Source organism: Mustelus asterias, chromosome 14 (genome assembly GCF_964213995.1).
Source record: "Mustelus asterias chromosome 14, sMusAst1.hap1.1, whole genome shotgun sequence".
Classification (NCBI taxonomy): Eukaryota; Metazoa; Chordata; class Chondrichthyes; order Carcharhiniformes; family Triakidae; genus Mustelus; species Mustelus asterias.
The window spans coordinates 73,574,973-73,591,500 of record NC_135814.1 but is presented as its reverse complement, the minus strand read 5'-3'; the positions used below and the strand labels follow the sequence as shown (position 1 = coordinate 73,591,500).

The 16,528-nt window shown below is 41.5% G+C and overlaps 1 protein-coding gene across 2 annotated transcripts in view; it reads right to left on the bottom strand.

Moving 5' to 3' along the window:
- The window catches only part of slc39a10 (solute carrier family 39 member 10), an 86,202-nt gene that overhangs the window by 32,292 nt on the left and 37,382 nt on the right, over positions 1-16,528 (bottom strand). The window contains exons 4-6 of one of the 2 annotated variants that reach the window (XM_078228626.1): positions 12,261-12,438; positions 2,978-3,162; positions 1,512-1,733 (exon numbers count right to left, since the gene is read on the bottom strand). In XM_078228626.1, coding sequence (XP_078084752.1) covers positions 1,512-1,733; positions 2,978-3,162; positions 12,261-12,438 — 585 coding nt within the window. The remainder of the gene's footprint in view (positions 1-1,511; positions 1,734-2,977; positions 3,163-12,260; positions 12,439-16,528) is intronic. The other variant, XM_078228627.1, reaches the window with a different exon arrangement.

Here is a 16,528-nt window from a genome sequence, read left to right as displayed (position 1 = left end):
GCAGCTAAGTAGTTCCCCACCCCCCTCAAATCTTGGCAGTGCCAGCCTGTACCCCCTGCACTCTGTTGAAATCGCACTTTAGTGCTAGATCACATGGTATTTATATGGTCTGAAATAAAGGCATTAGCTGAGTCCAAGTACAGAAAAAGCAGTACAAGCTAGTTTGCGTAATTTATTATATACAGCATTGTGGATAGCTTATATCTCCCTGCATAAGCCCTTGGACGAGTGTTAGAATTTAAACAATACTTGCGGTTAAATGTTAAATACAAAAAATATTAGATATTTGAATGAGAGATTTAGAATCCCTCAACTCACCAAACCCCCAGCACTGGATTGAGGTCACACTCAGTCAGAACATAAATACTGATTAGTATTCAATTACCTTGAATGCATTTTAAACATTTTGCTAAATAAATAACGTATGGTATGGTTTGTAAACCTACTGCAGTTCAAATAAAGCTGGTCAGGACCACTGCACAGGAATCTCCGTCACCAACTCTGACACCTTTCAGCAAAGGTCAATCTGGTTCCATTTAAGCTTTGTGCTCCTCTATCTCCATCAGCCTTTTAAGAATATTGGAACATGTTGCTACATGCAGTTCACTGGCTCACATATGCTTTGCCTCTGATGCAACTGGAAAGACTCTCAAGCAAAGAAAAAAAGGGCAGCTTTGGCTGTCTTTGGCACAGAGTAACTGTTTGAGAAGTTGGATTGTTTTCCTGCAGGAAGATGCATCGATTTTCTATTGTCTAAATGTGCAGAGAACTTGCATCGTTCTCTTAATTGTTTTTGGATCAATAAACGCTCAAAAGTGGAGTCTACGGACAAAGTATCTTCTTTGTGGTATTCTCACGCATCTGTTCCTCACTTAATCTCCTAAAGTCAAAGAATGAATTCTAGCAAGAATTTTCTGTTTTTCCCCTGGGGTTTCAGAGCAGGATTTAATTAGGTTGACAAGAGACAAAGGTCGTGTGAATGGGCGGAGCTAAGCTTATAGGGAAAAACAGTTTTAGTTTCTGCTTGATTCCTGGAAAAAGCCAGAGGTGTCTCTCTCTCCTACTGGAGGGTGCTGTTCGAGTGTCAGAAGACAGATTTCTCTCATCTCTCCACTTCCAGAAGTGTTCAAAAGCTTGAGGACTGGCAGCCCACATACCAGCATGCAAGCCTGTACTGTTTGCTAACTGATTTTGAAAAAGAGTTTAAGTCTATAAGAGGAAAATTGCTTAAATTGGAACTAATAGAGATTGTATCTGGTCATGTTTAAGCATTTCAATTGATAAAAATTAAGTTAATTCATTTTGTTGTAGTCAAACTGTATTGTTAAATATTTGTTTTGATAAAAGTTTCCTTGTGTGACAATAGAAGCACAACTGGACTGAAACGCCTTATCCTCGCAATAATGCCAAAATTTAAAAAAATGTTGGGGTTTAGTCTAAAATCATAATATACCTTGGGATTTCTGATCTGGCCCCTAACACTGGTAACAATGTAAATATCTTTAGCTTACCGTTCTGGTTCTGTGATCTCGGAATATGCCAATGCAGTGTTCAATGATGAAAAGAAGGTAGATACCACCAAGAGCTGTAAGTCCTTTCCACAATCCATTATATGCTGTAAGGAGATCTTCAGAGTTTTCATGATTTCCATGAGTATGATTATGATCATGATCATGATCATGATGATGATCGTGGTTATGGTCGTGGTGACTATGATCATGGCCACCATGTGACTATTTTTGTAAAAAAAGATAAATAGTAATAAAACACATTTCAAATTTTACTTCCAATAGATTTAGAACAATTCAGACACATGGACATAAGCATTCACCATGATCTAACACATTCTGCTCTTGTTACATATTCATACGAAAGTATAATAAAATGAACCAAGGTCTCAACTTTTTCAATGGATGGTGTTGGAATGATTTGATAATCTATTCACAAAATCTTGCAAATTTTGGCCACATTTATAAAGAAATTGAGGATATAAAGTTATCTGCTGACCATTCAAACTAAGAAGCTCATGATTTGCATGCTTCAGCATGTGAAGCACAGGACAGAAGGAAAAAAAAACACAGCACTGCCATTTCTCAGAAATAAAACTGTGTTACAGATCGACAAAAACTAATAAATGGAGAAAATATTGCTGCTCCATCTGTATGTTCAAAAAGATGAGGCATTTTTGCCGCCACTGAATGCATTTCATTAATATTTACTAAAATGAACAGCAATAAAATTATTTTGAGCTATCCAAGAATCTACAAGGAGTCCGATCAAATTGGTCAAAACAAAATTAAAATTACAAAATTTAACAGCTGCATTTTCTAGAATAAATCATGTAATTGAAAACTTCAGGTCTCCTACACAGGTGGATGGATATAAGACAGAAGTAACAACATGTCTTCAAAGCAAGATCAAAGTATCTCCAAATTCAATGTCATTTGTAAATACGATAGAGTATTATCTCCTAGTGGGTTGAAATTATGATCCTGGCACCAATGAATGAAGTAAATGAAGTACTTCTAACTTGGCATTGTCAGCTAAAGAAGTGAGACTTCCTTGGATGTTACTAATAAAACAATTTGTTCCTCAGGTGTTAGACAAGTTTATCTAGACAATTCAGTCAACAAACCAGGAGAGCCCCAAATCCAATCCAGTTTGTTTAGCACCAGGGATGCTAATAAGTGACCGCAGTGCTTCCAGTTGGGGAAAGAGAATCTGCTTTGGATAAAGTCAAAAAATGTACCAGTGAGGTGAGGCTAAACTGAATTATAAACAATCCTCAGTGGTCAGTTGGTGAATGAAATACAATGGTCATTGAAATAAAATAAATCCTTAACAGCACAGCAGAGAGCAGCTCATTCGGCTGGCTCCCTGGAACTTTTGCAATGCCTCTTTGAGCCAACTGTTCACCCACTTCCCCCAAAAATAGGATCCACAACACAAATTATATTGTCAATCAAATTGTACTTACATGTGGCATAAGATGCAGTAATGCATCACCACTGAGTGTCCCCACTGCCAGAGCCACTAGGAATGTTAGAAGATACTTGAAGCACACTTGATTGATGATAGGCACAAGGACAACACCCAGAACTGATAACAAGCTTATAATGGTGATTGAGAGCAGTCCCCAAATCCAAACTGTGTAAGAAACAACTGATTCAGAAGAATATATTAGGTTACCACAAAAACATCAAAATAAGATTAAGACAACATTTGACAATGGTATGCTCAAGAATCAATATAATGACATTGCCATAATTCGAATCTTGCAGTCTGATTCACTTGGGGAAGCAGTAACACATTTATTAGATATTATTCAATTTTGAACTGCTCATCAAGTTTTCAAGCTTCCATTCACGTCAAATAGAATAGCCTTGACAATATCAAGATTTTCTCTTCCATTCTACATGGATATTATTCAATCCAAGTCATATTAGAAATTATTTTCACATCCAATTTATTTTAATTTAACTGCAATGTGCTATAACAATGCATAAAGTATCATAGGATATGATCTGTATTCTACGTCTGTCACTGACTGCAAATCATTTGAGATTTCAGTGCCATAGATGTTTGTCAGATTGGCCTTTTTGTAACACATAAATAATTTCCAAATTCATTTTGCATCCTCTAATTGCTTCCTTAGATTGAGGGCCTATTTGAACAGCATCCAAGATTTAAGGTGTCAGCTTTGGCTCAATGCTAAAAGGACATAAATCTCAGGTTATAGTCCAAAAAATATATTCTTAATCAGTTCCCCATCTGTAACCTGATCATGCCACAATGTGAAGAGGTGGATGTAATAACAACCCAAAAAATGTTTTAATGTTGTTTTCAAAATTATTATACACTTTAATAATGTTTTATGTAGTTAATTCTGCAAAATAAGAATGCTGTCGAGGATACAGGACTATTGTGATAATCTCAATGCAAAGATTTTGCACAATAATTCAATCTGGTCTCACATATTTTGTTTCCAAGACTGGATTTGAAATGTGGCCTCTAGTTTAAGATCTATTACTTCATCAACCTAGTGGATTCTAAAATTAAGGTTTTCATAATACACTTCAGTAAACATTTCTCTTTTATAATGTTTGTGAATTCATTTTTTGTTTAAGCTTTTTTTGACAGAACATTCAGAATTTAATTCATTAATTTTGGATCACGATATATAATCATGAGTTTACCAACTTCCAACTCTTAAAAAGCCTCCAAAACAGACTATGTCAATTTTTGTCCAATTATAACACATCCTGCATGCATCCTAACAGCTTCTAATGGTTTCAAGATGAGCTTGTACCAATTATTTATGTTTTCACTTAAAATTATATTTAATAAATGGCAAATGTTTATTTTAAAATAACAGACAACTGTTGATCAGATAAAAATAATAATTTTTTTTAGCACTACTGCTAGTATTCTAGTATTTCACTTTTGGATATATTAATCTTTTAAAAAATAATTAGCAGATATGCATTCTCATGGATTTCAGGAGGAATTTAACAAGATATGCTGTAGGTATTTGGAGGATGGAACTTACCTGGTACTCAAAGATCAGATCGTCAAAAGGATTTTGAATTTTTTCAACAATATCACCTTTTATACCAGACTCAAAAACATTCTGGAAAGCTAATGGGACTAGACCAATGCAATCAGGGGTCTGATTGCTCAATAAAGTTAAACATCAGGGGCAATCAAGTTTGTTCATCAAGTAACCAAGCACAAAAACAGCAGCTCACAAGACCATAAGACATGGGAGCAGAATTAGGCCACTTGGCTCATCGATTCTGCTCCGCCATTCAATCATGACTGATATTTTTCTCATCCCTATTCTCCTGCCTTTTCCCCATAACCCCTGATCCCCTTATTAATCAAGAATCTATCTATCTCTATCTTAAAGACCTGGCCTCCACAGCCTTCTGCAGCAAAGAGTTCCACAGATTCATCACTCTTTGGCTGAAGGAATTCCTCCTCATCTCTGTTTTAAAGGATCGTCCCTTTAGCCAGAGGTCATGCCCTCTGGTTCTAGTTTTTCCTACTAATGGAAACATCCTCTCCACATCCACTCTGTCCAGGCCTCGCAGTATCCTGTAAGTTTCAATAAGATCCCCCCCCTCATCCTTCTAAACTCCAACGAGTACAGACCCAGAGTCCTCAACCATTCCTCGTACGATAAGCTTTTCATTCCAGGGATCATTCTGGTGAACCTCCTCTGGATCCTTTCCTTAGATATGGGGCCCAAAACTGATTACAATACTCCAAATGGAGTCTGACCAGAGCCTAATGCAGCCTCAGAAGTACATCTCTGCTTTTGTATCTTGCCCTCTCGACATGGATGCTAACATTGCATTTGCCTTCCTAGCTGCCGACTGAACCTGCACGTTAACCTTCAGAGAATCTTGAACAATGACTCCCAAATCCCTTTCTGTTTCTGATTCCTAAGCATTTTTCCATTTAGAAAATAGTCTATGCCTCCATTCCTCCTTCCTAAGTGCATAACCTCACGTTTTTCCACGTATTCCATCTGCCACTTCTTTGTCCCCTCTCACAACCTGTCCAAGTCCTTTTGCAGCCCCCTCCTCAATGCTATCTGTCCCTCTACATATCTTTGTATCATCTGCAAACTTAGCAACAGTGCCTTCAGTTTCTTCTTCCAAATCGTTAATGTATATCATGTACCCCGAGATCTCTTTGTTCTGTAAATCTCCCCAACGCTCTATCATTAACTGAATAAGTCCTGCCCTGGTTCAATCTACCAAAATGCATCACCTCGCATTTATCTAAATTAAACTCCATTTGTCATTTGTCAGCCCACTAGCCCAATTGATCAAGATACCGTTGCAATCCGAGATTGGTACCGCTGGTGTGGGTAGGAAGGGGGAAGGGGTCATGAAAAGAGAGTATAGGGAATTAGGGAGACAGCTGAGAAGGAGGAAAGCAAAGGTAGTAATCTCAGGATTGCTGCCTGTGCCACGGGAAGGAGAGGACAGGAATGGAGTGAGGTGGAGGATGAATGTGTGGCTGAGGGACTGGTGCAGGGGGCAGGGATTCAGGTTCCTGGACCATTGGGACCTCTTCAGGGGCAGGTGTGAACTGTAGACAAAAAACGGGTGGCACTTGAATCCCAGGGGGACCAATATCCCGGCAGGAAGGTTGGCTAAGGCTACTGGGGAGAGTTTAAACTAGATAGGTTGGGGGGAGGGGATCAAAATGAGGTGACTGAGAGTGAGGAAGGTAGCTCGCAAACAGAGAAGGGTTATAGGCAGTGCAAGAGGGCGGATGGACAGGGAATAGAGAAGGGGAGAGCTCAGACCAAAGGATTGAGATGTGTTTACTTTAATACCAGGAGTATAGTGAATAAAGGGAATGAGCTCAGAGCGTGGATCGATGCCTGGAAGTATGATGTGGTGGCCATTATGGAGACTTGGATGTCTCAGGGACAGGACTGGATACTCCAGGTGCCGGGATTCAGATGTTTCAGGAAGGACAGGGAGGGAGGCAAGAGAGGGGGTGGAGTGGCACTGCTGATCAGGGATAGTGTCACAGCTGTAGAGAAGGTGTATGTTGTGGAGGGATTGTCCACCGAGTCTCTGTGGGTGGAAGTTCAGAGTGGGAAGGGACCGGTCACTTTGCTGGGAGCTTTCTATAGACCGCCCAATAGTAACAGGGAGGTGGAGGAGCAGATAGGGAAACAGATCCTGGAGAGTTGCAGTAATAGCAGAGTTGTTGTGATGGGAGACTTTAATTTCCCAAACATAGATTGGAATATCCCTAGGGTAAGGGGATTGGATGGGGAGGAGTTCATTAGGTGTGTTCAGGAGGGTTTCCTGACACAGCATGTGGACAAGCCTACAAGAGGAGAGGCTGTACTTGATCTGATACTGACCAATGAACCTGGACAGGTGTCAGATCTCTCAGTGGGAGAGCATCTTGGGGATAGCGATCATAACTCTATCTCCTTTGGGCTTGCATTGGAAAAAGAGAGGATCAGGCTAGCTAGGAAAGTGTTTATATGGAGTATGGGGAAATATGAAGACATTAGACAGCAAATTAGAGGAGTAAATTGGAAGGAGGTATTCTCGGGGAAATGTACTGAAGAGAGGTGGCAGTTTTTCAAGGAATGTCTGTCTAGAGTTCTACAGGACAACGTTCCGAGCAGACAAGGAGGTGTTGGTCAGTTAAAGGAACCGTGGTGCGCGAAAACTGTGCGGGACCTAGTCGAGAAGAAAAGGAAAGCGTACAAAAGGTTCAGAGAGCTTGGCGAAGATAGGGATTTAGAAGAGTATACGGCGTGTAGGAAGGGACTAAAGAAGGAAATTAGGAGAGTCAGAAGGGGTCACGAGAAGGCCCTGGCAGGTAGGATTAAGGAGAACCCTAAGGCGTTCTATAAATATGTCATGAGTAAAAGGATGAGACGTGATGGAATAGGGCCTATAAAAGGTGAAGGCGGGAAAGTCTGGACGGAATCAGTAGAAATGGCAGAGGTGCTCAATGAGTATTTTGCCTTGGTTTTCACAGGGGAGAAGGACCTGGGTGGATGTACTGCGGGTGTGCGGTGGACTGAAAAGATTGAGTACGTGGACTTTAAGAAAGAGGTTGTGCTGGAATCTTTGAATGGCATCAAGATAGATAAGTCGCCGGGTCCGGATGGGATGTACCCCAGGTTACAATGGGAGGCGAGGGAGGAGATTGCAGAGCCTCTGGCGATGATCTTTGCATCGTCGATGGAGACGGGAGAGGTGCCGGAGGATTGCGGATGTGGTTCCTATTTTCAAAAAGGGGAATAGGGATAGCCCAGGTAATTACCGACCGGTGAGTCTAACCTCAGTGGTTGGTAAACTGATGGAGAAGATCCTGAGGAACAGGATATATGAGCATTTAGAGAGGTTTAGTATGCTCAAGAATACTCAGCATGGCTTTGTCAAGGGCAGATCGTGCCTTACGAGCCTGGTGGAGTTCTTAGAAAATGTGACTAAACACATTGACGAAGGGAAAGCGGTAGATGTGGTTTATATGGATTTTAGCAAGGCGTTCGATAAGGTCCCCCATGCAAGGCTTCTAGAAAAAGTGAGAGGGCATGGGATCCAAGGGGCTGCTACCCGGTGGATCAAGAACTGGCTTGCCCAAAGTATTCGCATTCCAACCATTATTCATGTAAATTGAGTCTGTGTCTTATAAGTTCTGTTTGTGAACAGAATTCCCACTCACCTGAAGAAGGGGCTCAGAGCCTCGAAAGCTTGTGTGGCTTTTGCTACCAAATAAACCTGTTGGACTTTAACCTGGTGTTGTTAAACTTCTTACTGTGTTTGCCCAAAGGAGGCAGAGAGTGTGTATAGATGGGTCTTTTTCTAAATGGAGGTCGGTCACCAGTGGTGTGCCCCAGGGATCTGTTCTGGGACCCTTGCTGTTTGTCATTTTCATAAATGACCTGGATGAGGAAGCGGAGGGACGGGTTGGTAAGTTTGCCGACGACACGAAGGTTGGTGGGGTTGTGGATAGTCTGGAGGGATGTCAGAAGTTACAGAGGGACATAGATAGGATGCAAGACTTGGCGGACAAGTGGCAGATGGACTTCAAACCAGATAAATGCGTCGTGGTCCATTTTGGTAGGACAAATGGGATGAAGGAGTACAACATAAAGGGAAAGACTCTTAGTACGGTCGAGGATCAGAAGGACCTTGGGGTCCGGGTCCATAGGACTCTAAAATCGGCCCCGCAGGTGGAGGAGGTGGTTAAGAAGGCGTATGGCGTGTTGGCCTTTATCAATCGAGGGATTGAGTTTAGGAGTCCGGGGATAATGATGCAGCTATATAAGACCCTCGTCAGACCCCACTTGGAGTACTGTGCTCAGTTCTGGTCGCCTCACTATTGAAAGGGTGCAGAGGAGATTTACAAGGATGTTGCCTGGATTGAGTGGCATGCCTTATGAGGATAGGCTGAGGGAGCTCGGTCTTTTCTCCTTGGAGAGACGAAGGATGAGAGGAGACCTAATAGAGGTGTATAAGATGTTGAGAGGCATAGATCGGGTGGACTCTCAGAGGCTTTTTCCCAGGGTGGAAATGTCTGCTACGAGAGGACACAGGTTTAAGGTGCTGGGAAGTAGGTACAGGGGAAATGTTAGGGGGAAGTTTTTCACACAGAGGGTGGTGGGCGAGTGGAATCGGCTGCCGTCAGTGGTGGTGGAGGCGAACTCAATAGGGTCTTTTAAGAGACTCCTGGATGAGTACATGGAGCTTAATAGAATGGAGGGTTATAGGTAGGTCTAGAAGGTAGGGATGTGTTCGGCACAACTTGTGGGCCGAAGGGCCTGTTTGTGCTGTAGTTTTTCTATTTTTCTATAACTTTCTTCACTGTCCACTATGCCACCAATCTTGGTGTCATTTGCAAACTTACTAACCATGCCTCCTATATGCTCATCCAAATCATTAATAGAAATGACAAATGATAGTGGCCCAGCACTGATCCCTGAGGCACACCACTGGTCACAGGTCTCCAGTTTGAAAAGACACCCTCTGGCCCCTGTCATCAAGCCAATCTTGTATCCATTTAGCTACTTCACCTTGGACCCCGTGAGATTTAACCTTCTGCAACAACCTACCATGCGGTACCTTGTCAAAGGCCTTGCTAAAGTCCATGTAGACAAAATCAACTGCACTGCCCTCATCCATCTTCTTGGTTACCCCTTCTAAAAACTCAATCAAATTTGTGAGACATGATTTTCCACTCACAAAGCCATGCTTTGTAAGTGGAAAATCATGTGGATGTGAAAGGTAGAACTAGCTTCTCACTGTTTCAAGTTAAGGGATCATCTATTTAAGACAAGAGATGAGGGGAAATTATTTCTCTCAGAGGGTTGCGAGTATTTGGAACACTTTCTCAAAAGACAGTGGAAGCACAGTCTTTGAATATTTAAAGGTAGGACTCGGGAGATTTTTCATAAGCAAGAGTGTGAAAGGTTATTGATGGTAGATGGGAATATGGAGTTAAAGTTACAATTTGATCGAAGTGTCTAATGCAGTATGGATTAACCACAAAAAAAGATATCAGCCCCGAGTCAAGATGCGGCAGTAAAGCTACTACACTGGCATGTACTTGACAAAGTTGAAAATTACACAAACTGCCTAGTCAAAAAGCTGGACAAGTCCAATCTTGTAATTAACACCCCTTCAACCTATTCTCAATCATCAGCAAAGTAATGGAAGGAGTCTTCAACAGTGCTATCACGTGGCAGTTAACTCACCAATATCCTGTTTGGGTTCTACCCAGAACATCAGCTCCAGGTGTCATTAAAGCCTTGCTCCAAACATGGACAAAAGAGCTGAATTCCAGAGGTGAGGTGAAAGTGACATGACACTTGAACAGGATTTGGCTAAGTGAGACATCAAGGAATCCTTGTAAAACTGAAGTCAAAGGGAATCACAAGAAAAACTGTCCACTGGCTGGAGTCATACCTAGCATGAAGTGAGATGGTTTTCATTACTGAAACCCAATCAGAACCGCTCTAGGAAATTGCTGAAGCAGTTCCTCAAGTTAGTACCGTAGGCCCAACTATTTTCAATTGTTTTATGAACGAACTTTCTCCATCATAAAAGTCAGAAAGTAAGATAATTATAATGATAACTGTAATGGGCATTGCAACTCCTCAGATAATGAAGCAATATGTGTCTGCATGTAGCAGGACTAGGGCAACTTTCAAATTTGAACTCGTAAGTGACAAGTTAAACTTGTGCAACACAAATGCCAGGCAATGGCTATCTACAAAATGTAGGTTTTATTCAGCCCCACCATCAACATCCTGGGGGCCAGCACTAACCGGAAACTTCACTGGACCAGCCATATAAAAAGTATAGCTAAAAGAGCAGGTTACAGACTGGGAATTCTGCAGCAAGTCTGTCCCTAAAACTTGTCCACCATCGACAAGTCAAAAATCAGGAACGTCATGGAATACTCTCCTTGCCTGAATGAGTGTAGCTCAAGAAGTTGACACTCTCCAAGACAAAGCAGCCCGTTTGATTGGCACCCCATCCACCACTTTATACATTTACTCTCGCCACTACTGACACATAGTGGCACCAGTGTGTACCAACTACAGCATGTACTGCAGCAACTCACCAAATCTCCTTCAGAAGCCCCTTCCAGACCAGGAAGCCAATGGGCACGGAAGGCCTCGATGGTGCCTATGGACACCGTGTTCTTCTTCTCCGGGACACCCAGCCATGAATATATCCATGGTAGAGGGGCAGACAGTCAGATCGGACAATCCCCTTGATTGCCCGCTGCCTGGACCTATTAATGGCAAGTTTGGCCAGGCCCAGGAGCAGGTTCACGAGGAGGTCCTCCTCTTTCCCCGCCGCTCTTTGCACCAAACGCCAATAGATCAAAAGCGTAGGACTGAAGTGCAAACAAAATTGTAACAAAGTTTTTTTTAAGGAAACTAAAATGGGAGTGCAATCTAAAACACCCTAAATAAACGTAGTTCATGGACTCTACAAGACCGCAAAAAGGACAACTTTTTTGAAAAATACCAACCAATATCATTGTTCCGTCCCTGCTTCTGGGTCAAAATCCTTCAAGGAGATGAGAATGATGGAATATTTTCTACTTGCCTGTGAGAGCCCAGCTCAAACAACACTCAAGCTCTACACCATCCAAGCAGACTGCTTTATCAGCACCCAAATCACTACTTTTAACATTAATTCCCACCAGCACACAATGACAACAATATGTACCCCGAGATGTGCTGCAGTAACTGACCAACGTTCCTTTGACAGCATCTGGTCATCTAAATGAATAAGGCAGTAGGTGTACAAGAACACCACCACTTGCAAGTTTCCCTCAAATCGAACACCATCCTAGAACTCCCTCCCTAACAGCACTGTGAGTACACATACTCCCCACTGATTGCAGCAGTTCAAGAAGGTGGGTCACTCTCACTTTTGAGGGCAATTAGGGCAATAAATGTTGGCCTTGCCAAGTTTCAGATCCCAAGAACAAATCATTAAGAAGAACAGATTCTGTAGCGCTTTGATCGATTTTTTTGGTGGGAGGCCAGGTTGGGTTGGGGTTGCAAGAGTAAATAGAACTTCTGACAGATTGAAGCAATTTTTAAAGTCCAGAAAGAGTCTCCTACTATATTAAAAAATACAAAATAAAGATTCTGAAAATGCTTGGAAGCTCACTTAGGTTTTTAGCCACATGGGTAAGAATAAAAACAAATTCCAGTTATACTTTAGATCATTTCTATGCCTCACCTGGTAATACAGATTCTTGATTGTCTACTGGCTCCATATTCAAGATATGATACTGGATGCAAACCCCGCTATCAATTTGGTACAGCAAAGCAGGGCATAGGTATGTAAACTCCACTGTAGAAATCCCAGAATTTGTGCTAAGACCATAATGCTGGAGCAGCTGGGACACATTCAAGCACTAGAAAGATCACATTTGTTTAAAGTTCCAAAATTCTGACCAAATAAGAGAATATAATTTGTAATCAGCAAGTTCTTTAACTCTACAGATTAGTTTAACATTCAAAGTAACCAATTATTGTTTCTATTGAACAATTTTCAAATATATTACACCGAAAATACAGTTAAAACCTCATGGTATGCAAACAGAATATGCATTGATATTAATAATACAACATTCATATGTTACATTACAACCAGTATTAGCAATTTACTCCACAAATATTAGAAAAGAAAACTACAAAAATATTTTTAAAATATTGGTGAAAGTTGTGCATGTTGTCATGGTGGTTCATAGTCAAAATTTTAAACTAAACGATCTTTCCCTTTAAGATGCTAATTGATCTATGTATTTGCATACTGTATAACAGATTTCTAAAATTTAAATTTTTTTCTTACAAATCGATACAAAATGAATTGCATTGGTGTGGATTTTCATTGAATTGGGCCAACTCAGGAGATGTTAAAAAATGGCAGGTAAGGCCATATCGTTTCTGGCAGTTTATATGTGGAGTTGCTCACCTGCATAGACTCGTCATACTTAATCTATTGTAGTGTGGGCAGTCCAATCAAACATTCCTCAAACCTTCCACTCCCCGCCCGCCCACTCACTCACTCCCCCCGCCCACAATTTTTGTGGAGTCAAGGCACCTTCTGTAGGAATATTTGCTCTACAGCCTCTCAGTAGTGGTGTGAACTGTGGTGGAAAGCCTAGCCCCAAGCAGAGAATGAAAAAAATTATCTGCTCCTGGAATTCTTCCAGTGACAGACAAAAAAACCTAATCTTTCAGTTTCAATAGTTAGATGCTGTATTGTAAATTACATATGTTTTTACTTAGTGATTAATTAAAGAGCTCCATCCTGCATAAATACGTTGATCAGCCTTTGTGAAGTGGGAGATACATTAGAGTATTTTTTCCATGGAATAAGTACTATTATGCATTAAAAATAAAGAAAACAATGCTTGGTAACTGAGGTGTCAAATGATTTAAATGTTCATAGCCTTTTAAAATTGAAAAAAACTGCTTTGTAGCTTTCCTGTGGAAAAATAAAAACAGAAAGCTGCTCCTGGACTGCATTGATTGACAGACCATCTGGTGTGGCTTAAGAAATCAATAGCCATCTGTTTGCATTTCAGTAGGCGTCACTGTTTGTGAGCAGTAATGGTTTGCTATGACAGTTGAACTCATTAGGAATGTTTGGCTGAGTTTAAAAAGCTACAGAACCACCTCTCAGCAGTGTAAATACTCAGATTACACTGAATAATAAAATTACTGAAGGAAAAAAGGCACACCTAACTATCAGTTAACTGCAGCATAAATTTTTGATATTTATAGAACATAGAACAGTACAGCACAGAACAGGCCCTTCGGCCCACGTTGTTGTGCCGAGCTTTGTCTGAAACCCAGATCAAGCTATTTCCTCCCTATCATCCCGAAGTATTCCATGTGCCTATCCAATAGCTTCTTAAATGTCCCTAAAGTTTCTGACTCCACTATCGCTGCAGGCAGTCCATTCCACACCCCAACCACTCTCTGAGTAAAAAACCTACCTCGGACATCCTTCCTATATCTCCCACCATGAACCCTATAGTTATGCCCCCTAGTTACCACTCCATTCACCCGAGGAAATAGTCTTTGAACGTTCACTCTATCTATCCCCCTCATCATCTTATAAACCTCTATCAAGTCTCCTCTCAACCTCCTCCGCTCCAAAGAGAAAAGCCCAAGTTCCCTCAACCTTTCCTCATAAGACCTACCCTCAAACCAGGCAGCATCCTGGTAAATCTCCTCTGCACTCTTTCCAGTGTCTCCACATCCTTCCTATAGTGAGGTGACCAGAACTGCACACAATATTCCAAATGTGGTCCTGTACAGTTGCAGCATAACCCCATGGCTCTTAAACTCAAACCCCCTGTTAATGAACGCCAACACACTATAGGCCTTCTTCACGGCTCTATCCACTTGAGTGGCAACCTTCAGAGATCTATGGATATGAACCCCAAGCTCTCTCTGTTCCTCCACATTCTTCAGAACCCTACCTTTGACCCTGTAATCCACATTTAAATTTGTCCTACCAAAATGAATCACCTCGCATTTGTCAGGGTTAAACTCCATTTGCCATTTTTCAGCCCAGCTCTGCATCCTATCTATATCTCTTTGCAGCCTACAACTGCCCTCCACCTCATCCACTACTCCACCAATCTTGGTGTCATCAGCAAATTTACTGATCCACCCTTCAGCCCCCTCCTCCAAGTCATTTATAAAAATGACAAATAGCAGAGGACCAAGCACTGATCCCTGTGGCACTCCACTGGTAACCGGTTTCCAGTCTGAAAATTTTCCATCCACCACCACCCTCTGTCTTCTGTTAGATAGCAAGTTACCTATCCAATCGGCCAAACTTCCCTCTATCCCACACATCCTTACTTTCTTCATAAGCCGACCATGGGGGACTTTATCAAACGCCTTACTAAAATCCATGTATATGACATCAACTGCACTACCTTCATCGACATACTTAGTTACCTCCTCAAAAAATTCTATCAAATTTGTGAGGCAAGACTTGCCCTTCACAAATCCGTGCTGACTATCCCGGATTAAGCTGCATCTTTCTAAATGGTCGTAAATCCTATCCCCGAGGACCTTTTCCATCAACTTACCGACTACCGAAGTAAGACTAACTGGCCTATAATTACCAGGGTCATTTCTATTCCCTTTCTTAAAACAGAGGAACCACATTCGCCACTCTCCAGTCCTCTGGCACCACCCCCGTGGACAGTGATGACGCAAAGATCAATGCCAAAGGCTCTGCAATCTCATCCCTTGCCTCCCAAAGACTCTTAGGATATATTTCATCAGGCCCAGGGGACTTATCAACTTTCAGTTTATTCAAAATTGCTAGTACATCTTCCCTCCGAACATCTACTTCCTCCAGCCTATCAGCCTGTGACACCCTCTCTTCCTCAAAAACATGGCCCCTCTCCTTGGTGAACACCGAAGAAAAGTATTCATTCATCACCTCTCCTATCTCTTCTGACTCCATGCACAAATTCCCACTGCTGTCCTTGACCGGCCCCAACCTCACCCTGGTCATTCTTTTATTCCTCACATAAGAGTAAAAAGCCTTGGGGTTTTCCTTGATCCGACCCGCCAAGGACTTCTCATGCCCCCTCCTAGCTCTCCTAAGCCCCTTTTTCAGCTCATTTCTTGCTAACTTGTAACCCTCCATCGAGCCAACTGAACCTTGTTTTCTCAACCTTACATATGCTTCCTTCTTCCTCTTGACAAGACATTCCACCTCTTTTGTGAACCATGGTTCCCTCACTTGGCCATTTCCTCTCTGCCTGGCAGGGACATACCTATCAAGGACACGCAGTAATTGTTCCTTGAAAAAGTTCCACTTTTCATTAGTGCCTTTCTCTGACAATCTTTGTTCCCATCCTATGCTTCCTAATTTATTTTCGTTGAATTTTCTCCTCGTTTCTCTCAAATTGATAAGACTTCTGAGCATCTGGCCACTTTTCCTGTACTCCTTTATTGGACATTTTACCATTTGAGGCCAAACCTCGACATTCACAGAAATTCACTTTTAAGCATGACTTTTCCCATCTTACAACTTAAATATATTGGGGAAATGTTTGTTTTCCAATATTAAATTGGTTCTAATTTGATTCACTCTGCCTCAGTATTAAATAATATAAAATTAACTGATCTAAGCTCGTTGACTTAGTTATTTACAGCTCTAAATGGGAACTCAAACAAATCCAGGGGGATAATGCAACAATTACATGATAAAGTTGTATGCAGGTCAATTTTAAAGCAAAGAATGTTATTTTTCTCTGCAGTTGCAGGTGTCTGCAGGAGGGCACCAATCATCTGTAAGAGAGTCTTGAGATCACTCTGCAACTTTTACTCTTCCTCTTAAAATGGCAGCTTGAAAGTTCCCTAAATCCTGTGGTGTCAAGTAAAGGGACCTGGATCCAGAAAAATATATGGTAACTGGCACAAAGGCTTGTAAGGATCTAAGTGATGGTAATGAGGAAGGTGGTG